This window comes from Poecilia latipinna, unplaced genomic scaffold (genome assembly GCF_001443285.1).
Source record: "Poecilia latipinna isolate Pla-1442-1.1 unplaced genomic scaffold, P_latipinna-1.0 Scaffold505, whole genome shotgun sequence".
Taxonomy (NCBI): domain Eukaryota; kingdom Metazoa; phylum Chordata; class Actinopteri; order Cyprinodontiformes; family Poeciliidae; genus Poecilia; species Poecilia latipinna.
This window is the reverse complement of record NW_015113121.1, coordinates 106721-130918: the sequence shown is the minus strand read 5'-3', so window position 1 is coordinate 130918 and position 24198 is coordinate 106721. Positions and strand designations below refer to the sequence as shown.

Sequence of the window (24198 nt, the reverse complement as noted above, 5' to 3'; positions counted from 1 at the left end):
GAAAAAAAGCGAGGTTGGGGGGGAAAGATGTGGGCCCTCCCCCCGGAGGGGGGGTTTTTTTCCCCCCCCCCCCCCCTTTTTTTTTTTTTTTTTTTTTTTTTTTTATGTTTGTGTTTGTGAAGCCTTGCCTCTGTGACTTCTGAGGGTTGCTTGCCTGTTTTCTCAAGTAAGTCTTTCTCCGGCTTTAGCAGCCGCCCCCTCTCTCCATCTCCCCCTCTCCCCACCCCCAGTCCATCTCTCCATCAGGGGTTGTCGAGCACTGGGCCGAAATGTCGCTCTTCTTCTACAAATCTAATTGGAGACAGGCTTTCTTTGGCATGACATGGAGATGAGTTGCCAAATCCTCTCAGCCCTCCCTCTGGAGGATCGCTCGGCTCGGCTCAGCTCAGCTCTCGTGCGGCGCCGCTGCACACCGATGCAGCAGCTGCGGCGGCTGCGGCGGGCTGATCACGTGCCCTGAGAGGTGTCTGTGACAAACGAAGGAAAAACTCGCTGTCCTAATGGGTTTAAATCAAGCAGCAGCCCCTGACTCGTCTCTGGCAGGCGTGTTTCATTCTAATGCCTCCTGCTGAGAGGATAAGACGCTCGCTCCGTCTGGATCATCTGGGGGGGGGAGGAGGGAAGAAAAAACAGAAAACTTTGTGTATATTTACACAGATGACTGCGTGCATTAGCATGTGGTTATTTCTGTCATCCGCTGGGATCTCCAGTGAGTTCAGTGAGAGCGCCGGCGTTAACCTCTTAACTGGAGGTCATGCTCGCACTTTAGGCTGCAGATCAGTACGTCAGGGAGCAGGAGTGACACACAGAGGTTTGTTTTACTTAGAGAGCTCTCGTGGCTTATCTGCACAAAGGTTGAATATTGCTCCTCGAGTGATTCACTCTCCCACCAGCTGCTCTGAGGAGTGTGTGTGCGTGCGTGCGTGTATGTGTGTTGTGGGGAGGGGGATTCACACAACTGTTGCAGGGTTTGTGCAACTATTTTGAGAATGGTGGGCTCAGGCTGAAACATGAAAGCAATGTTTGATGTGTCTCACGATCAGCAAGAAAACAAAAGATGCATAAAGGCAGCGGGGAAAATGATACAAAGAAACATGACAGCAATGAATTAACTGGCCCTGACTCGCCACAGATAAAAGAGTAGTGGAATCTGAGATGCTGGGAAGATCTTTGTAATCAGATAGTTGTTTTATTTTTATTTTTATTTTATATTTATATCTTTTTTGCTGTGATCTTTTTGTTAGGTTGACTGTAATAAACAAAGACAAATAAGTCGCAGATGAATTCCAGCTGAATGCTTTGCAGTTCTTCAGTGAATTTATTGCGGCTGAACTAATCCCATTAATTTTAGTTTTTTTTTTTTTTTTTTTTTTGGGGCCCTTTTTTAAATTTCGCAGCTTTAAAGAAAAAAAGGTTAATAAAAATGAAATGCTGAACTGGAGGAAATGCGTTCTCCTGATGTCACATTAGCAGTTTGGACTGTTTGTAGAGTAAAAGCTACTCAGATTACCAAAAGTTGGACTATAACCATTGATGGATTTAAAAACCAATCAAAGTACTTTAAAATAGATAATAAACATGCAAGTAGTCAATGCAGAGACTGTAAAACTGTGGTGGTGATAAGCTTGCTTTATGGTCCCCTTCAACACTTTTTATGAGATTTTAAAATTTTTTAGCAACTCTTCGTTCTGTTTAGTAAGATCAGGGCATTGCATTAATGAAATTAAGTTATGAATTATTTATGTTATGTATTAGGGTCTTATTAGGACCGAGGGAGAAATGGTCCAAGCCTGTTTTTTCTTCATATTATAGAATACTTTTTCGGAAAAGGTTTGTTTACTTGTTCTGAAAGGTTGATTGCGACTGTACTGTAAATTTCTCTGTGAATTTCAAGGCCAGTTACTGAAATTAAAGATTTGTTTTGATTGTGCTGAAGAAAATTCTGCCATCCAAGACTTGTTATCTGCATTTCAAAAATGCATTAAGTAGATTATTCGGTCATGTAGCAACATGGGAGCTCTGCTTCATCACCATAGCTTTGGAAATTTTTGCAGTGTCTTGATGACATCACGAAAATGGCCATCATGTAAATGGTCACGTAATGACTTGTACTATTATCTTCTATTGAACAACTCACATTTGAAGCATTGATACTTTTGATAAAGCTGGATTTCAGGCTGGATTCCTGTAATTTATCCTCACCCTCTAGTGTGGCATGCCTGATGTGTCTTAAAGGCAACAACTGCTAAAGGCTCCCAATGTGTGCTTCCCTAATAAACATGAGACCTAAAATCCAACCTTGTGGAACTCCCACGTTTAAATCTTAATGAGCGTTGTCAGTCTTCACAAGAAAACTTGACTATTTTTGTGAATGATCGCTGGATCATTTAACTGGCTGGAAATGGGTTTTTGTCTCAAGAAATGAAAAAAAAAAAAAAAAGAACCATAAAACTCAAACACTGTGCAGAGCATGGCGTGACCTGCAGATGTGTATATTCATTCAGGTTTTATTTAATGGAGCATGATTAATATTAATTTTTCCAGCGAAAACAAACTGCTAATGTGGGATTTTGATGTCAGTCACATCTGATGCAGACAGATGTAATCAAACACAGCAGCTTGGTCTTTCAGCGTCATTAGCTAATTAGATTAGTCTATGAATCTTTTAAAAAAGCTCAGTTTACAAATCAAGTCCCCACTGTGAAAGCTGACTGAACGCCATCGAAGTTTATTTTTAGCTCTCCTCTAGCCGCATGTCTCCCTACCACAGTGCTCGTCTTTAAGGACTTTCTTTAATGCATGCAGGTTAAAGGCATAAACAAAAGCCAACCCAGTGCACCAACATTCTTTAATAAATAAAATGACTAATTATTTTCTCTGGCAGCCCCGTTGAGCGCTTTTCTTCTCTGAAGAAGTGCAGAGGCCGTTCGACACACATTTAATACATGAGCGTGGCTTCTGCAACAGTGATGGGAAGGCAGCAGGTTTTGTGGAACAATGTATTTCCAAGGATCTTCAGTAAACACATTCTCTGCTGAGCCTCATTCAGCAGCTCCTTGAATGGCACTCCAGCTCGATGTCCAGAAACCCGAACACGGGTACTTTCTCCACAAAGGCCACCATCGATTATGAGTGACTGGATGCCTCTTTTGCTCTTCCTGCAGTCAATAACAATGGCCTTTGTTTTTGTGGTTTTGAGGAGCAGGTTATTGAGTATGCACACTCTGAAACCCGCTCTCTCTCTTCTTGCTCAAGATTAAGCTGACTATTATTGAGCCATCCAGAAACTTTACGATCTTGTTGTTTGTTTTGTTGTGAGGAGTGGCGACACAGTCATGTGTGTAGAGGCTGTTAAGAGAGGAAAAATTCTTGAACTTTAAAAACCTTTTGACTCGTTATATCCTCTCTATGCCCGGGTTCAGAAAAATGCTGTGCGCAAAGACTGAGATCACGCAGAGATAACAGCGTCACAATAATCAGCATTTATTCAAGACAGATGCATACCATCACCAGACAAACACATCACAAAACATCAGAAACCTCAGAGCACAAACAACACATGAATTTACTTGAGAGAGAAAAAGACAAAAGATGGAAACGACAAACAAAAAGCAAAGACGTCTTTGGAGAAGTTGCAAGCGCAAAATCTGATTTGTTACTCCTGTGTAGAAAGTTTTATCCTCTTGTATTTAATTTATTCAAATAAGGCGTACCTGTGCTCATCCAACCAGGAGCTATCTCTGACCCTCTCTCAAGCCAGAAACCCCTGCCGTGTTTATGGCCTTTCACAGATGAATGTGAATTGCTAGAACTTCTCCTGTATTGTTTTCCCACACAGACAAAAGGCAGTTCAAACGATCCTAGCAAACCATCTGCTGGAACTACAGGTAACATAAAGGTCAATAGGCCAGAATACATTACTAATTTCAAAACCACAATTTAGGCCATTTAAATCAAGACATGTTAAGTTTTAAAACTAGCTTATTTTAAATTTATTTTCTCAACGAGGCTGAACACACAACCCTGTGGTGTCCCGGTGTTCGGTCTGAGAGCAGTTGAGGCGTCGGGATCCAGTCTGATTCTCCTGGAGCAATCTGGCAGGAAGTCTATTATCCTATCCTATCACGCATGTTGATGTTGGAACTTCCAGATAGCCAGTCTGGACACCAATCGTTGTGGGAGGAAAAACTGGATGGAAAAGCAGTTTTTACATAAATGGATTGATCAGCTCTACTCTGGAAACTTGGAATAGTGCTCAGATGTGTTTCAAAAATGCCATCTCATAAAATGAAGATTGTTCCGCATGCAGACCAGTTTGTTTGCTCTGCTGGCTTCAAGTGGGCGTGAAAGACTCTGGGTGTTAAATTGGCTTGTTGGCAGTTCAAACCCGTCAACCACTGAAAACATTTGGTGCATAATGAAATGATAAAATCCATCAAAGGAGACTTTGGACTGCTTAGCGAGCGAAATCAAATTTCCAAATGCAAGAGAAGAAATATTTTATCTGTAAAACTACATTTTTCTACCCAGAACTTTTCATACACTGATCATTGGAATAGATGTAATATTATTTTGGGCTTTCATATTATTTGAATTTGTCTTGATTTTTAAAAAAAATTTCTGTAATCTACACAAGGTCAAATATACATATACAGACAAATATACATCCTCATTTTTGACCACAATTTTAATCAGAAATGGTGAATCTTATTTAACTTTGTTGGTTTTCAACCCTGCCGATGTTGAAGAATTTAGAAACGGTTCCACTTCATTCTTCCATTTGGCAAAAAAAAAAACGAAGCTTCTTATTGCAGCTCCCGTTTCAGAAAATGGCTAAAGGGCGAGTCCACCTATTTTTTTCACTACCTTGAGCATCTTTAATCTGCTCTTGATTAAAAACATCAATACTTAGACTCTTCAGACCTGGACTAGATTATTCTACACTGAAAGTAGAATATTCGAAACCTAGTTTGTAATTTGTGAAACCTTTATTTAACGTTAATTCTAAAAGATTTCTCAGAATTGGAAGCTGCAATCGGACATTCATCGAAACTTAATTTGCAATGCATGGAGAAGGGATTGATTAAGCCTCCCCAAAGCCTTGAACTCAACCCTGCTTAAAATCTGTGGGGTAAACTTTTGACCGTTCACAGAAAGCTAATTTGTGAGTAGACAGAGGCATACACACAAAGAGTGAAGACAAATTACTTCTTTTTTTTTTTTTTTCCCCTCTGGACTCTTGATGGAATATTATATCAAAAACAGACAAGCAAGCGAGGAGGCAGGCAGCTCCACTAAATGCTGCACACAGACTTTACAACAACCATCCCTTCACACCCCTGTGACACGAATTAATGGAGCCACAGGCCATTATGTAAAAATGGAAGACAAAGAGAAAAAGACAGGGCAATGTTGGAGGAGTCAAATGAAAATGGAAGAGGAAAAAACTTGCACCGATGTGAATAATAGATATGACATAAAATAGGGTTATTAGGACGTGAAGAAGAAAACAGAATGTGACAATGAATAGCTGCAATTTTAGAAAGCAGTGCCCTCACAATAGCCGACGAATGGCAGGTTTGATTTCATGAGTGATTACATCGTACATCACTCACGTTTGGAAAGAAGACGCAGGGAAAAAGTGAGATCAAGACAAAGCAGGGGGACATGGCACTGAAGGGGAAATGATACTGTTTGAGTAAATTAGAGAGTACAAAGGACATAGACTGATTCAAACCAGCTAAGGAACTAAACAAAAAGCTGCTCTTTGCCTGGATCTCTGGATATTACAACCCTGCTTTAGTGAGGATGGGTCGTAATGAGGCATTTTGTGAGATTTTGAAGGAATGGTCTTCTAATATGTCTAATGTGATATGTCTAGATCAGACATATCACATTACATTATTGCCTAAATCTCAATAAGAATTTATGGCAAGAGTTAAAAGGCGACGTTCAGAGACGATCTCCATCTGTGTGATCTCTCAAACATCCGGCAAACTCTAGACAATTTGAATTAGGATCAGACAGGGAGCGCTTCACACTTTTAGCACATTTATGACGGCACAGATTTCAAAGCTTTAGCAGATCGGGCTGCTCAGACTGATTAGGCAAAACCGATCATTTTCAATGGCAGTAAAAATCACAACACCTCCAGCCTTTTTTATTCTCTAGTAGCCAGGGAGACGTGTGAACGAGGAGGCAACAGATGGAAACCTAGATTTGTGACATGGTTAAAGAATGGCTGAATAATAAAGGGTGAGATAAGGTGCACATAACACTCATCAGTGAGTCATTCAGACGTGCACCGCTGGAGGGAAATGCTTAAACAAGTATGACTTTTTCAAAGCAGGTGTGAGTTAGAGGGTGAACGGTGCGCCGGCTGCCAATCAACGTGAGAATGCATTCATTACCTCCTTTAACAGAGTGGAGTGTACGCACCGCCATGCTGCCAGGTTGGATAATGTGTCAGGGTTCGGCCGGCACATACACACGCTACTCAGACAATTATTTCCAACACTGCCAGTATCTCCACCGTGATTTGACAATGATAGGATATAACCATATCATTAAAGCGGAAACTATGGAACACGTTCATTCTTTCCCCTGTGGGAAAACGGCGGATGAATGGGAAGATATAGGCTGACATCAGAGCAGGGCTAAATGCATTAGTCCTACCCTGCTGCCTTGATTGATTGATTTATAAGTATGTGTGTAGGCAGAGGTCAATATTTAAAAGCCGATCCAACACCTCCCTCCGTCTTTGTCACCTCTCAGCAGTACGTCTTGTTCTGTACAAACTGGGAAACAACTGACAGGATGAGTTTCTTATTACAGCTTGTCTCTTTTGTCGCCGCTGGTTATTTGCATTTCTAAATAACAAGTGTGGACATCTTCATCCCCACAAGTTTCCTGGCTGTTTGGAAGTGAGTTACTGACCTGTCCTTGATGGTATTTTAGAGCCAAATGTTCTCCCCCGAGCGAAAAGAAAACATCTTCCATTGTCTCACAAGGAGAATGACCTTTTAAAAAAAAGGTTGATGTCCGTGAATCAGACGCCTGAAAATACAAATAAAGAGTCTTGGAAAAAAATAGTCGTAGTTAAAACTGTTGAACATTGTGTAAAAATGTACAACAGTTAAAGAGTTGTGCATATTTATCATTGCAACTGTAAATAAGATGGGTGTGCTTTGTTCCAGTTTTGTGTGGCGCACATAGGAGGTGTTAGTAATGAATAAAAACATAAAAAAAGAGTGGCATTTGAATTCCCCAGCCGAACCTAAGCTTTATAGAATCACTTCTGCTGCCGTTACAGCTGAAGTTTTCATAGTTCATCTTCACCAGTTTTTTTTTTTTTTTCTGCCAGTTTTGATTGGGTGGAGAACATAATAGCAGCAATCTTCGTTTGTTGGCTCAAATTTAGCTCTGTCTGACCAAATCATTCTAACACATCTGCATGCTTTGATCTGCGTTGTTTCTCTGGCTTCATGGTTGGAGCTGATTTCCTGCTGGAACAGGATCCTCCTTCCCAGTCTCAAGTCTTTTTGCGGCCTCTTGACAGGTTTCCTTCCTTGAGAGTTTTGTATTTGTGCTGCTTTGGATTTTTCTTGAAGGGTGAACTGGGCATAATCTCACACCTGAGCTAGTGTCATTCTAGTTATTAGTTAGAAAATCATGAGATTTGCTCATTGCCGTGGTGGCAAACTGTTCCTTCCGATACAAAGTGATTGAGCCAGGTTTTACTATGGGATATCAGGCTAGCAGTGACTTAAACATGTACATCCAACTTTGCCATTTTTATTCGCAGCATTTTAAAAAGCATTTATCAATTCTCTTATCACTTTACAATATTGCACTGCTCAGTGTCGGTCTATACCGTAAAGTTCCAAGAAAACACATTGAAGTATGTGGTTGTAACTTGGCAAAAACTCAAGGGTTAAGAATACTTCATCAACCAAATGTTTACTTTAGTAAATGTCAATTTATGTACTTTAATATTTGACAAGATATGTGGAGCAGGATATTCCTTAAATGACTAAATGTGTCAAACTGTCTCACATTGAACAAACAGAAAAAAGCTCAGTCATGCAAGACCTCCTTTGTTTCTGAGGCTCTCAGGAACTGGACATGCTCCACAATTATCCATGCCCTAAACCTTCTTGCTCTCTCCCATGTTGTGTGACTCATGACCTTGTTTGCTGATTGGTCCCATGTCTCTGGTTTCCAGGACGACCACTCCATGTTCTTCCAGTTTGGCCCCTCCATCGAGCAGCAGGCGTCCGTCATGTTGAACATTATGGAGGAGTATGACTGGTACATCTTCTCTATCGTCACCACATACTACCCCGGGTATCAGGACTTTATCAACAAGGTAAACGCACAAAAAGACGCTTTGGCGGCATCCTGCAGCAGTAACTGTTGTCTTTTCCTTTTTTGCAATCCAAGGAAAATCACTTAAAGTTTATTCTTATCTTCCGTTTTATGGGATTCGTTCTGTCAGGACTGAGTTCAGCTACTGAAATGGTCTGAAGCTCATCTGTCTCCAGGCACATATCCGCTGGTTTTGAAGCCCTAATTATCAGCATTTCAAAATGATAAAGTTTGTCAGAGTTTGCTCCAAGTGGATAGCTCTCTCCCGTTTGTCTTCGCTTTAATGGCGAAGGCTTAAAATGCCCTTCTGAATGCAGCTTCAGCCTGCTTATCTCTGAGGCAGGGAACAGACCAGTTAAAATGAAAAGGGAGAGCATGAGCTCCTGAATAACTTAGAACATCTGAGAGACACGACAAGGTTACTGAAAGTCATCTAATCAAATTTCATAGTGATAGTGCGGCAGTGTCAAGCATCTTTGCTTTGAATATTAAAGCAGTGAGCCATTTAAAAATGGAAAAATAAGAATATAAAAGAAGAAGCTCGTGTTCCTCTGATGAGCTTTTTTTACAATGGTCAGATTCACTTTGTATCAACTTACTAATTCAGAGGCATGCAAAAGTTTGGACACCTCTGGACAAAATGTTTTTTTTTATAGTTGTGTGAGTAAAATGGGGTTTTCTAAATGCACACAAGTACCAATAATATATAGTTTTAATAAGACAAAATAACCCTTTTGTACTCCTAGTAGCATGGGCTTGTCTGACTTCCCTATAGTATCACAGCAGAAAGTACAAATATTATACTTTTACATGACTTACACAAAAATTAAACAAGTCGTCTAATTACTTTTAGCTTAAAAAAAAGCAATAACTAGTCCTACTATGTAGCGTTCCTGCAATATTGCATATTGACTATTGCAATTAAAATAATGTTATCTACATATTTTTTGTTTTAAGTTTTATACATGACCTTAAGCAAGAATATAGATTAAAAACCTGAGTAATTGAGCACTTGTAAAGAGCGTATTCTGTGTAATATTAGACTTTCTTATATCAAATGATCTACCTAACCTGTTTTATTCAAAAGTGTTGATTATTCTAAAACAAATCTATGCAAATCTTGAGCCCGGTAATCGGTCCTGCCTCGGCACACTTCAGCAAAATGCATTTAATGTGTCATGATCCATGTTTCTGTGTGTTTATTGTTGAGATTTTCTGTGTTCAGTCCTGTTTTCCTGTGAGTCTCTGTCCTGTCCTCTCCGTTGATTACTTCCCAGGTGTGTCTCATTCCCTGATTACCCTCCCTGTGTATTTAAGTTCACCTGTTGTCTTTGTCTCCTGTCGGATCCTCGTCGTGTGAACCAGTCTGTTTCCCTGTGTTCTTTGTGCTCCCCGTTGTTCTGTACCTCGACATTAACATTAAATCACCATCATCTTCATCTTACCTGGGTCTCTACGTCCTCTCCTCACCACTACCACCACCACCATATGACATCATGTGACTTTTTACAGCTATGCGTCTTTCTTGTGAATGCAGGAAAAGTTCAGTAGCTTGAGGAAAGTATGGAGCAAGAGACTACCTGGCTCTTAAATCGTTTTAAACCTTGTACACCTTTTAAAACTTGGCATACCAGTAATCAGTCCTTGTTGAGCATGTAATGTTTTAACCAGTGGCAAAATTTATTTTTGGGCTCTTTGTTACCAGCAGTCACAAAGACACCATTTGTTGATTTTTCTTTAAATTAACTTATGAAAAGAGCCAGTTTAAGACAGAAAATAGGATTTCCTAAAGGTTTGATTGCCTCAAAACCTAGCATATTGTAGCTCAGTGGTGTCTGACTTTTTGCCAGGCAGACCAAAATCAGTTCAAGGATCAGGACATTTTATTAAAAAAACTAAATTTGCTATAAACACAAGAATAAGCTTACTGTGAAAAGTTCAAGTTTTAGCTTCCCACTAATACAATAAACATGCAATATATTTCTACGAAAGGAACAAAATCAGATTTCTGTCGATGTAAATAATTGTAGAACAAAAAAAAAACTGAAAAAGGTTGTGCTTGTTCGCTTCATAAAAAGAAAGGCATGTGATGTACTACAACTTTGACTGGATTGTAATGAGCAGCATACGAGTCAGCCTTTGTTCAAAACACTCTGTCTGCCTTTAGCTACGTTAATTTGAGGACATATCTGTGATTCTGTTTACTGTAAAATTAAAACAAAATCAGGAAAAAATGGAAATTTAAAGATAAATACGTTGTAATTAATTTTGTGCATCCAACATTTTCCCTTACTGTTTGCCTTATTTTCAGATAATCAAGAACACTGCCTTTTTGAGAGTTTTCAAGTAACATAATAATAATAATGATGGCATTATACCGTAAGTACACCCTCTCAAAATCAGTAAACTTTAATTTCTAAAGAACACTTTACTTTGGAACTGGGAGACATTTTAAATACCCCAAATAAATAAATAGAACAACTGAAGTCTATCTAAACAAATTTGCCTTTCAACAAAAGATACAATCATAGTCTCAGTTTGGGGAAAACAGGGAAAACTGACAGGACTTTTGTAAACAAAAACGTGCAAACTAGCAAAAAATACTACATTTAAATAACTCAGTCAGCATTTCTCTGGGTTGCTCCTAAAAATAGGACTCCAAAAACATGTTATTTTCATCCGTATGCTTTATTTTGATTAAAAATTCAGGAGTAAGTGCAAACAGAAAGACAGTGAATTACTTTTAGTGTCACAGCACCTCCATCTTCATGTGGTTTTGTGCTACTGGTGTACCACAGTGCCTCCAGCACAGCTCCTTTCCTGCCTAAAGCTTATGGGAAACAGATTGTCTTATTTTAGTTTTGTTAAAACAGAAAATTGAACGCTCTTTCCAACTCTCCAGGGGCGTGTACAGAGTAGTTGTGTAGCAACCTGGGAGCTGAATTGGGAGGATGCATCTCCACACTCCATCGCCTGCGTTCACCCGACACTTCCTCAGCTCACCTCTTCCTTTTCCAACCAGGTACGCAGCACAATTGAGAACAGCTTTGTGGGCTGGGAGCTTGAAGAAGTCATCATACTGGACATGTCTGTGGACGACGGAGACTCCAAGATCCAGAATCAGATGAAGAAGCTGCAGAGTCCAGTCATCCTGCTCTACTGCACCAAGGAGGAAGCGACCACCATTTTTGAAGTGGCCCACTCCGTAGGCCTGACAGGTTATGGCTACACCTGGATCGTACCTTCGCTGGTGGCTGGTGATGCAGACCACGTTCCATCTGTCTTCCCTATAGGTATGCAAAGAACTATTAATTCATATCAGTGCCATGCAATTAGACTCTAGGAATGCAACATATGCAGCAGAATGCAGTCAGGAGTCATTTTTTATGTTGCAACCAGCAACTTATAACACTGCTATGAAGGTAGTGCTATATAGAGAGTTAATTGTGAGGTCCTTTTTAAGTTTCCTGTCCCTAGTGTAGAAATCCATCCCCACAGCAAGATTCTGCCACCACCTTAGTGGGGGTGGTATGTTCAGGGTGATGTGCAGAGTTAGATTTCCACCAAGTTTGATGTTTCATATTTGGTCACATCTGACTTTCTTCCTCTACATGACTTGTCGGTAACTGTAAGTAGGACTCGTTATGGCTTTCAGAGAATTCCTTTTTAGTTGGCACTTCCATAAAAGCCAAACATGTGTAATAATAATTGACTTATCGATATATTGTCATTGCCTGAGATGTGCATCTTTGCAGCTCCTCCAGAGTTACCATGGCTGTTTTTACTATTTCTCTGATTATATCTCTCTGATCAGTTTATATTGACAGACATGGTTGGGTAGGTTAACATTTTTCTGTTTTTAGATAGTGGAATAAATTGATCTTCTTAACAAACCTCCGAAAGCTTCACAGATGAATTTATTGTGGGACTGGATTGAACGCAGGGGGACTCCGTTTAACTCTTAAGGAAGTTGGTTATACCGAATCTTCTTTAAGAGTATCAGATTGACTGAATGTTAACCACAATTTGTTTTATTTATTTTGTAAAAAAAATAATGAAAAACATGACAAACACAATCATGTTGGTGTTTGTCTGTCACATAAAATCCCAATGCAGTATATAAAGTCTGGGGTCGTACCGTGACCAAATGTTAAAAAGTTAAAGCGGCTAAACATACTTTGCTAAGACAATGCATTTGCTTCCAAGATTAGCTATAATAACAGAAGTATGTGTCCCAAAAATCAGTATAAAAATAAAGTTAGGTGACAGATGGGCTGTTTTGCATGTGCAAATGTTCTCCACGAGTATTTGCACTACACTGGTAGTCACTGTGGGGCATAGATGGGTTTTGAGTTTAATTAATCTAAAGTTATTTTGTTTGGGAAATGTTTTAGACTTTATATTTTTACATGTGTTATTTTAATAAAAAATTAAATGTCTGTTGGTCCTAAGTTTAACCAGCAGCTTTTGCAGCAGTCCATCTGTATCTGAACCCCCCACATTAATTATTTCTCCTAAACGTCAGGCCCTGTCACAGTGGCTCTATAGTGAACATCTCTTCTCTCGCCACAAAGAGCTTATCTGAATTTCCTTTTTTTAAATTATCATTTGTTTCAGAAGGAAAATAAAGAACGGTTAGGGTTGTTGTTAAATTGCTTTGACACTCTGAAATGTGACAAAAAAAAAATAATGCAGATTTGCAATTTTCTGATGCATTTACATTACAGGTTATAAAAAAGAAGACATAATCCAAACCAGCGGTGGGAGAAAAAAAAAATGACCTGAAAAATTGTTTGGGTGTAAGAAATGGATGTCGACATTTGATAGCAAGCAGTTTCTCATGCTTGAAAAGCCAAGAGCAACAAAGTGAGCGTTTGGAAAGGGGGGGTTCACAGTCTAGACTGATGTTCCAATTCAGCTATCTCTTTCTATTTTTAACCAATAGTCTTTTTTTAAGTGTACTATACTTGATTGAGAGTGATCTCTTCGATATTGTGCTAAGAATTTGATTTATATTTTCACTATTAGTTTTGCTTCTCTAGCAAAATGCGTAGTTTTTTTTTTTTTTTTTTTTTTTCATGGAAGCCTTCACCCTCCGGGAATTTTTAACAGCTCTCTGCCTGCTATTTTCTGCATCCTGTCTCCTCACTGTTCTGTCTCTTCCCCCTCACTTTCTCTTTTGTTTCCTTTTTCTTCAATCTTGCCTTTTTCTCACCTCATCTCTCGTGCTTTTTCTCTCTCTTAGGGCTCATCTCTGTCTCATATGACGAATGGGACTACAACATCGAGGCCAGAGTACGTGACGCAGTGGCTGTCATCGCCACGGCAACCTCAACCATGATGTTGGACCGAGGGAAACAGACCCTGCAGAAGTCCAGCTGCCTCGGGACGCCTGACAAAAAGGGCTCCAGCATCGGCCACTCCAAGGAAATCTTGAAGTGAGTCAGTGCTGGGGGGGAAATGGAGGATGTGCATAAACAAACATGGCCTTCCTCCTAATGACCCGTTCTACTAGCTTCATCTACCAGGGTCCCTTTATTTCACCTTTTACAAACCAAATATAATTACACTTTGCATGTCTAAGTGGGAGTTTCCCAAAATTGTCTTTAGAGCCACTGAATTTTGTCACTAAAGAACAATACATAATAATCAGTAATCATTACCTTTTTCTGGTAAACAAAGTTGAGGTTGTTTGAGCAGAAAGTTGATAATTTGGACTTGTAAACAAGAAAGCAAGTCTTATTAACAGTGTCAAGTCTGTTAATAAGACTTGAGACTTTACCTGGCGTTCAGGTAAAGTCTCAAGTCTTCGGGGCACAAGTAGAATTTGAGTTTTCATTTTTGCAACGTAAATGTGACTCGAGTTGGAGTCTCAAAAGTGAGTCTCGTTTTGTGTATAACAAAATAATATAACAACATATTATAACCAGATTTTTAAAAAAATGTGTTGAATATTCTTATCAAAAATAGATAGTTCTTTTAAAAATAAAACCTGAATTCAATATTATCCAACCCAAAATCCAGTAGGGATGTATCACTTCTATCTGCCAATCCACTACTGATCAAAATCATGAGTGCAGGAAAGAACTTGCAAGCATTTGCATTTGGTGCTGCAGGATATTTACTAGCAGGTTGTAAGTAAATAAGGAGGCCAAACAAATGAAGGAGGTAATCAATTGAAAACTGTTTGAAACGGAAACTCTCTGTTAAACTTTTTTTTATATCCATTAGCCTCAAAAATTCTGAATCTTCACATAAATGTGGCCTTCACGTGACTTTCTGTCCAGCATTCACATAATCAAGACACCTTAAAGAAGCAAAAATATCCAGATTTAAAACATTTAAAGTCTTAGTCCCAAAAGGATTAAATGGCAAAGGCAAAAAGACCTTTTGTGTCTTTGAGTATTTCAGGGCTGTTGAGATGCGCAAGGTTGGATGAAGGAAAACAATAATTTCATATTTCAAGATCCTGACAGGATGGGGACAAAACAATCAAGTGCTGGACTAAAAATAAATCCACCTGTGCTGAGGCAGAGGATCATAGGGGCTGCTAATGAAGACACAAGAAGATCCTTGACCTGGATTAAGATCCTTCCTAATACTTATTGCTTACTGCTAGACTGAATTTTGGAATCACTAAGTCACATCAAAGAATTCATCACGGACAATAATTGTACAATTTTGACTTTATGAAAGCACTGACCTCCAAGTTGTTTTGTTCAGACGTTTTGATATTTATTGGTTTGTTCAGCAATGTTAGGCGGGTCTTTGGTTGTTTTTCTTGGTTATGTGCAGGCGTTGGTGGGAAAGAAAGTACCGAAACTTTACCAGACGTGGAGCATGACTCAGTTCACCCTTATGTTTTTGATGCAGATGTGGATCAGGAATTACATCAATTCAGACTTGTTGGATGTATGCACTCCCACAAACGGCTCTGATTTATTTCTATATTGGTGCTGATCGTTTTGGCTCCCTGGCTGCAGATCATTGCTTTAGTTTTTAGTTTTTTACTGGCTGTGGAAATAAATTCCAACTTGAAACAGCAAACACAGGTTATAATGTGATCTCCTCTTATCTTTATCCTAACCCACAGGGATCTTTAAATGAAAACATCCTTCTCTTCCTGTTCCTCTGAACCTCCTTGTTGTGCTTTTTGGCACATTACGTTGCAAGAAAGGGAATTCATATTCAATAATTAATCCTCATTTAACTTCATAGGGCATGCTTTTACTGTTCAAATTGATCAGAGATTTCACAGCTAATTGACTGCCCGAGGACAACCAGATTAATGAAAAAAGAGGCAAAGAACAACTCAGAGAATGTGTAAATACTCTCTTAGACTCACATGCTGGATTTGGTGCTTTAAACAACACCGACTCAAAAATGTGTTCACTTTGGCTCGTTTTTCTCTGATGCCACTAAACAAAATTTAGATACTGGGAAGAATAGCAGGCAGGTCATAAATATTGTTGGGTAGAAGATAAAAAAACTATCTTAGGTGAGAGAACAATACAGCTTGGGTCTGATTTTAACCAATCACGTTGCACGTAATGTAATGTGCCAGCTCAGTTGTGAAGGAAGCTACTCTATGAAGCTTACTGAAAATTGCCACATGAGATAGTTGTTAATGAGAGCAGCAGCAATAAAATGTCTTAAACATTCCTCTTGCTCCGAGTTTAATTGCTCAATATTTGGAAGCGTGAGCAACGCAGACTGAACGCCTTCGTTCACTTCGTTCTCTGCGGTTGTCAAACTACAGGCAGACTACAATTCTAAAATGAACAACTTTTCCTAACACAACTTCTCCTTTTGTTGGCTGATTGAAAAGTACAAAATTCTGCTGGAGAATTTCACCAGGAGAAATCCTAGACGGAGCACTGAAGAGAAATGAGAATCGAGTGAAGCTGGCAACGGCCAGGCTGCTGTGTGTTGGTCTACTTTGAAAATCTCAACAAAATACATGAAAGTTTATGGCAACAGGTCAAAATATGGAATATTAATGGGGTATGAATATTCTGCAAGGCCCCCTGCAGGGTATGTCTTCGTGCTTAACAGAAGAAAATGTCAAGAACTGCTGGATACAAATCTTTGTTACAAAACTAATGTTTTAGTCCACATCAGTTATCATCTTATGATTTTCATTTTGTTTCCCCCCAATTTTTTTGTTGTTTCCCTGTCAGGTTCGGTTTGAGGAATGGAAGCAGATAGGGAAATTATGCAACCTCCTCTGCCACAGCAGCGGTAATATACAAGTGAAGGTTGATGTATTACTGCAACTTTTGCCCTCGTTTCTGCACGTAATATCAGGAGCACTTATGTATGCCATTTAGGATTCAGCCACCAACAGCACTGAGACAACAATGGGACCACAGCTATGAATATTTCAGTCCCCGAGGGACACTTTCAGACACAGGGTTGGCTCTCAATCATCCTTCAGGCACACACCTGGGATGCAGCGCGCTGTTTGTGTGTCTGTGTTGACGTGAGAACAGTGTGTGTGTGTTCTCTAACTAGCCATTCCATTTTCCTCCTCTCTGCTGAGTGAAGGTAGAGAATGTGAATCGGTGGATCTTGATGCCGACTCTAGGGGATAGCAAGGCTCTTACAAACACACTCACACACACAAGACACCTGTGCTGCACACACACTTAATTTCACCCCTTCCCTCCCCTGGACCCCCGCCTCCAGAGACAAAAGCAATAATAAGGCCATATGTCTCTGCAAGGTCCTGTATGGCTACAGGCCACCATGGGCTGCACGCTGCATTAGCGAGACATCCTGTCAGCGCTGACGGACAGAGAGGGAGGACCCAAGTGAGTCAGAGTTTCCAATTTGTTTAGAGGCTGTTGACCTTATGGGGCACTTACACTCATAAAAATATGCATAAATAAGTATATACTCAACAGAAATTACAACAAAAATAAGCAATGGGCAAACGGGTCTCTAGAGGCCATCCATCGTTTCCTGTCAGACAGAACAGGAATAAGGAGATAACGGGAATATGTAGTCCGAGTTGTGTTAGCTGGAGTTGTATTTTAGGCAAATATGAATCTAATTGTTCTGTTTGTTAGAGAACGTTAAGGAACAAACATCACGGAAACCAGAGAACGCAGCAGAAAGGTCAGACACAAAGCTGTGGACAAGTTCAAAGCAAGGTTTGGTTTTTACGTTTTTAACTTCTCACAGAGCAAAATTCGGTTTCTGTTCAGATCGCCCTGAACTCGTGGCGTTGGCAGCATCATGTATTTTCTTTTATCGGATACAGGAAAAACTACAAGCCTTCCGTAGAGTCCTGATTGATCTGTTGTAATCTCAATCTGGACCTCAACTCTGAAATAGTTTCAAGTAACAGCATAATCTGAAAAGCTAAAAAGTGAGAAAGACAAAAACAAACCAAGTAGAGAAGTCGATACCAAAATAATAATAATGAAAAAAAAAAAAAACACATGAAAAATATTTAAAATTATACCACCTAAACATGATTCATCTACTAGGATGAGATAGCTTGGATTAAAGTGTTCTTGTGTTACAATGGCCCAGTCAAAGTCTATGCATAGATCTTTTTAAGAATCTGTGGTGAAACTTGTAAATTAAGAACGGGTAAAAAGTGCAGAGGTACACTTCAGACGATTTGAATTTGGAGGCTTAAAAGGAAGGTGGTTCAACAAATTCATGAATGAAACGAGGGTACGTATAGATGTACGGCACATTGTTTTGAAAACCATGTATTATCGTCTTTCCATTTCACAGTTATGAGATAGACGAACACTACATTGTGTTCGTCTATCTCGTAAAATTCTTATAAAATAGTCAAAATGTAAATAAATCTGGAAGAACTGAGGGAGCGTGAATGCTCCTGCAATCTGCTGTTTTTCATTGTACTTACACATCTGCGTATTTGGCAGCTGATTTTAAAGCCAGTTTTAAAATAAAACCTAGTTAATCACATAATCTTTGTGTTTCCTTTGCAGACGCTGCACAAGTGTTTTTCCCCCATCTAATTTTACCTTTAAAGTAGTGTTTTCCTGCAGCAGGAAGGAAACATTATTGCATTTCTTAATGGCACAATGAAAGTGTCTGTCTTATAAATTTGCTTCTTATTACAAGGCGCACAAGCCATTTCAGTGTGCTTCTGTGTATCAAGAGCTCCTATATCTCCTCCAAGAATCTCTTTTGGAAGTGTATTTAGTCAGGCTATCAATAGAAGCACTGCTTTTCCCTAAGCAGTTTTCTATTTTCCTCTAGTTGTATTAGATTTTTATTTTTTTTTCATTTACCAGTCGGATTTTTTTACCCCAATATTTAGTAGGACAGTCATATGGCTGTCCGAGTTCACAGAAAATGTGTTTTAATCACATGGAGCACATGAAGTCATTTGTTTTATTTAATGCATTAAATAGAGAGTAATTTGTGTTTCTCTGAGGATAAATTTTAACATGAAGCATGTTTCTCTCCTTTTGCAGTGTAATTGCTGTGGAGGATTTACTCTTAAATGTCATAGATGCACAACAGGATCTCTCATTAAGGAATAAGAATTAACGTTTTACATGTACAGCACTGTTTCACCCTGCTACTGCTTTTCTATGCCCATATGTGGGATTGATAAAAAAAAATAAAGTATATATGTGCAGATATTTATTTCTCGATTTTACCTTCATTTAACCAGGAAAGTCCAACTGAGACTGAAAACTATATGTTTAGTGGAATCATGAACAAGGTGCTCCAAACTTGAACTTTATATTTTATTATGAAGAAAGAAAGGACAATTGTCATTTTCCTTTCTTTTATTATTTGAATAAATGTGTTATTTGAATAAATGTGTCAGATTAAAGTTACAGAATATGGGATGATAAAAAGCAACATGTTTTTCATTAGAGATAATAAAAATGGATGATGGGCCTACTGACTAAATGGAGAACGTCTGCCTCTTTAGCATGATGCTGCCACCACCATGTTTCACAGTGGGGATGTTTCAGTAGAAAATGAAATGCGTTTCTACACACGTTTGCTGATGCTCACTAAAGTTAATCAACTAATCTCTGCTGCTTTCACAGTGACATTAAGTTAAGCTATGGGACTCCTCAAGACAAGTAGATTCATCTCATTTTATTCAAGGGCATCAGAGTAAAGGGGTTTAAACGTAAACGCACACCAGTTTTCAAAGTTTTGTTTGCTAAAAGCTTGAGAACCATTTATTCTGCATACTTCCCGATGATGCATCATTTTCTGTTGGTCTGTCACATTTTGATTAAGATAAAACACGCTGAAGTTTTTCTGTGTGCTGTGGCAAAACGTGGAAAGGTGTGAATTCATTTGCTCGGCACTGGACGTCCTGGTAATTCATCTTTCAGATCAAAGACATACCCGATACACCTTTTACTCAGTTTAACAAACACAGAATGCAATCAGTCACAAGGCAAAGGAATTCATCCAGAATTAGAGAGACTGTTTTCTTAATTCCTCCTGCCTAATTAACCTGAGTTACCCCACTTACCATCCCCAAGGACACAATCTGGAACCACTTAGGTTAACAACAGCTTTCTGCTAAACCGAGACGGTTGTTTGAGCTGCTGGATAACATTAATGCGATAAATACCCTTTTGAACCTTTCTGACATTTCCCCTCAAAGTGAATGTTAATGTCAGAGTTGAGACCAGATAATAAGAGCTGTCGTTGCTTGAAGCTCAGTCCGACACTGTGATGGAAGTGTAATTATACCTCACCGCTTTGATTCAGCAAGATATAGACAACTTTGAAATGGAGTTAGTATGCAGTCAAGGAGCTACTGCAGGTAACTGGGATGGATATATTTAGGAGTTTAAATCAGATATATATTTTTTTCTTTAAAAAAAATTCAAAGTGAAGCCCTGATCTCCTTGTAGCCTGTGGCTTGATAAAAATAGACAGAGATTACTCTCCTCCTCTCCAGTCTTGATCCCATCAGGGCTTTCAGGGCCCTGGCTCAAGGTTTTAGCATCTCAGTTTAAAAAGTGTCTAATATTTTATTAGCATTTCCCTTTTGTATATCGCCTCTTCAGTCCAGTGAGGGCTAATTAAATGTATTGATTAGGCAAGAGAGCGGATCATATTTCCTACGTCATATCAGCATATCCTCTGTAATCAAATCTTCAACCATAAGATGTCATAAATGACAACTCTTGGAGTTTTGTTTAGTGTAATTTTCCTTAGAATATTGTCATATACTATCTGACCTTTTGTCAATATTTTTACTTTATAATCTGTCAAAGCTTTTAGAGAAAATAACACCCTGGATAATCTCTTTTACTATTGTATATTCACAGCTAAAACATAGTTCTACGGACGCTGCAAGCATTTTTATGCATATCGCATGCAACAATATGCTTACCAATGTAGGTAGGGAAATAAAAACTGTATCGTTTTTAGTCTTGTCGTTCACCCTTTGAACTACTAGACATTTTGTCACATTACACTCTCTAACATCAGTGTATTTTATTGGTATTGTGTCTCACAGACCTACACAAAGTAGCATTTTGCTGTGGTTTCCTATAAAAAAGCCGTATAAAACAAATAGATGAACAGAATGCGATCAAAACGTCGCTTCGATGACATGGTGAGCAGTTGTTCCACTTCACAATTGTCCTACGTTGTGCTCACATGACATCCTAATAAAGTTCATTGCAGTTTGTGTTGTAACAGGACAAAGTGTGAAGCTGCATGATTTTTATTTTTTTTTTTCACTTACTTTGACTATAGGACGACATATAAAAAGTATGGCTTCTCAGTTTGAAAGCAGCCTAAATAAAGCACAAATTAGTTACCTGCGCTTTTTCAGAAGGTCATTGTCCCCGACTCTCATGTTCACATCCAAAATAAGAGCGTGCTCTGATGCAGGCTCGCTCTACTCAGGCTCCACAGGTAGCTGTCTGATGTGTCCCGCTCTACGGGGGTCCTCATGGGCCTAGATCACATGCAGCTCCTGTGGACTCACTTATTAAAGGCTGCAGCTCAAAGAGGCTCAGTGTCTTACATCTTTCCTGTGTGGAGTCCTCGTCATTCTCACTCTGTATGTGTGTGGTGCCAGCGCTGAGCCTCAAGCTACGAATGACTCAATAAATAAGCAATAAAATTATGTTGGAGTTTAGAATGGGAGTGCAACTGCTTTTAAAATTCAGCAGGGTGCCGTGCAGTGGCAGAAGAGATCCTACCAGTCATGATTAAGAGCCTCACATTGCTTTATACCATAAGTGAGCAAGCAAAATATATTATTTCAATATATTTTGAAATACAGTAAATTACAAATATATTAGTTGTTTTTTCTGCACTATAAACACATGCATTGGTCTCCCCACTTTTTTCACAGCTGTACATTTTTATGTACTCATTTTAATTTTTTAATGCTATGCGCATATATTAGTTTTGCGATAAATGTGGTTAAATGACTCATTTTTTGTATTTCTATTAAATATAATAATCCTAAATTTGTGTTCATTTTCCATCCTATGGAAATCAGCACAGAAGGGTGTCAGTTGTGGTGATTTCACTTTTTATTCTTTAGGTCGGATTTAAAATTTTTATTTTTATTTTTTTATTTTTTTTTTCCGTGTAATATTCTTTAACATGATCTAAATATGGTTGGCTGTAAATATAGAGCACACTGTTGGCTTTAGTTAGCCTGAAAAATCTCATCTGTGATCCTTCGACGTGTGAAGATATTAAGCCTGTGATCCCCCATCTTTCGGTCAGGACACAAAAAACCAGTCTGTTAGCGTGAACATCTAGTCTTTTCAAAATCTGTGATGACTGTGAAAGTCATGCAATGTGTTCCTGGCTTTAGACTCGTTGCAAATTCTCTTACTGTCGATGCATCGGTATTTAAATGCACCGATAGTTTCACATGGTCTGCACTGCATTACGAGCAGATCTCAGGAGTGCACAACCGTCCTCAAACCTCTTGATTTATTGCATAAGAATAGGAATAATGAGAGCAAAACTTGTCAGTACTCGGTAGATATATTGAAAATTTTGAAAACATAATCATCTATTGAGTTGTTTAATTTAAAAATTACTTCCTAACTCTGTCTGCGTGTGGACAAGTCCTCCAGATCTTGTAGCATATTTGTATAAAGGACACAAATAAGCGTGCCCACCTGTTGTAATTTTTATGTGTAAATTAAGTACGTTTTGTGAGTAAGACAGTAGCCCAGATGAGTACATCCTTGAAACCCCGGGCTATAAATGTCTGAAATCAATGTAGCTGTTCTCTGTATACAATATATTCCTTTCTGAAGAGGAGCTCTTGTATTTTGATCAAACGCCAACAGTTAACTGAATATTTCACCCACTAAACCTGCTATTTGCTGGTTTTTCTATTCAGTTTGGCCTTTTACAGAGTCTTTCTGCAGCTTCTGTGAAGCAGACATTTTCAAATGAAGCACCTATTTCCTCTCTTAAACACGTCTTTTCATAGGTTGATCTTCTGGAAACTGTGAGTCATACATCCAAAGCCGATAGATACAGTATGCCAGTGTGTGTGTGTGTGTGTGTGTGTACATGTCCACACGCAACGGAGAAGACATAAAGTGTATTTTTACATTACTGCATTGCAGTGACAGAGTTTGTGATCCCGCTCAGCTCCGCTTTGATATATAAGAACCAATTTAAGAAAGGGCACTTCAAAAGCTACGAAAAGAAGAAAGTGTAGCAAAGGAGAATCATGTGCATGCGACTGATGATTCATTATGTCTGCAACTAAGAAATAAAAATCCCATCGCAGCTATGATTAGAAGGGGAGCAGTTGGCAAGCAAGGCGCAGCGTATAGCTGTGATGAAGCCGCATGAGGTTCTATTAGCGGCTCATCCCAGTTGTTTCCACATTTACTCTCTTTCCACTAGAGTCAGAGGGGAGCTCCGACATGTGGAGGATCAAACGGCACATAAATGCTACGTCGGGGGTAGAAGGCTACAAAACGACAAACAGAGCAGCGCCGTGCACTGTACATTCGCAGCTTGTATCGGCCTTTGTAAAGGCACAGGTCAATGCATGGCCAAATGAGCCGTATTGATGTGCGATTGGGGGGAGGCGCTCGTGGGTTAGATGTTCAGATTGATCTGAGAGTGGAAGAGCAAGTGGAAGTTGGTAAACGCTCAGGTTTGGAATTGAGAAGAAAAAAAAAACTCCCTTTGCTCTCTCTTTCTCTTTCCGTCTCCCTTTCTTGGATGAGATTACTGTTCCCATAGCAACACAGCTGATTGCATAAAAATTGCTGTGGTTGTGGGTGCCATGGCAACATGTTAAATGACATTATACGGCGTTTAGGACCTCCTCGTGTCCCCATGTTGAGGTTTTTGGTCCCCCACCCGCACATGCGTGCCGTTTCACTGTCCACGCTCGTAGCTGCAGCCGCAACAGGTTGGACCTCCGGATCCTCCACCCACACCCGCCCTGATCTTCTCTGTCGCCTATTCAAAACTGAGATTATTCCTAGGAGGCTAATCCCATGTTACACACGCATTACAGCTCTTGGAATGTTGCTAGCCAGCCTGCATGCAGCAGTAGGCATTTCATGGAGGCTTGGGTCGTATTATTGACTCGCTCGGAGCATTTAGCCTGCTCGGGTGTGTGTGTGTGTGTGTGTGTGTGTGTGTGTGTGTGTGTGTGTGTGTGTGTGTGTGTGTGTGTGTGTGCGCGCGTGTGTATGTTAAAGAGGGCGAATTGCTCTATAAATAAAATCAAAGACACAATGGATAGAGGCGCTGACTGTTTTAGTGGGATGTACTTGTGATAAAATCTTGGGCAGATTTCAGCCTCATCTGTTCTCTGGATTTAGCTGTGAATAGACTAATTGTCTT

The 24198-nt window shown here is 39.4% G+C and overlaps 1 protein-coding gene across 6 annotated transcripts in view; it reads left to right on the top strand.

Annotated features, from left to right (window-relative positions):
• Nucleotides 1–24198, top strand: part of grin2bb (glutamate receptor, ionotropic, N-methyl D-aspartate 2B, genome duplicate b) — a 141575-nt gene that overhangs the window by 78268 nt on the left and 39109 nt on the right. For all 6 annotated transcript variants that reach the window (XM_015040345.1, XM_015040343.1, XM_015040340.1 and 3 more), the window contains 3 exons: nt 8225–8368; nt 11390–11660; nt 13613–13805. In XM_015040345.1, the coding sequence (XP_014895831.1) occupies nt 8225–8368; nt 11390–11660; nt 13613–13805 (608 nt within the window). The remainder of the gene's footprint in view (nt 1–8224; nt 8369–11389; nt 11661–13612; nt 13806–24198) is intronic.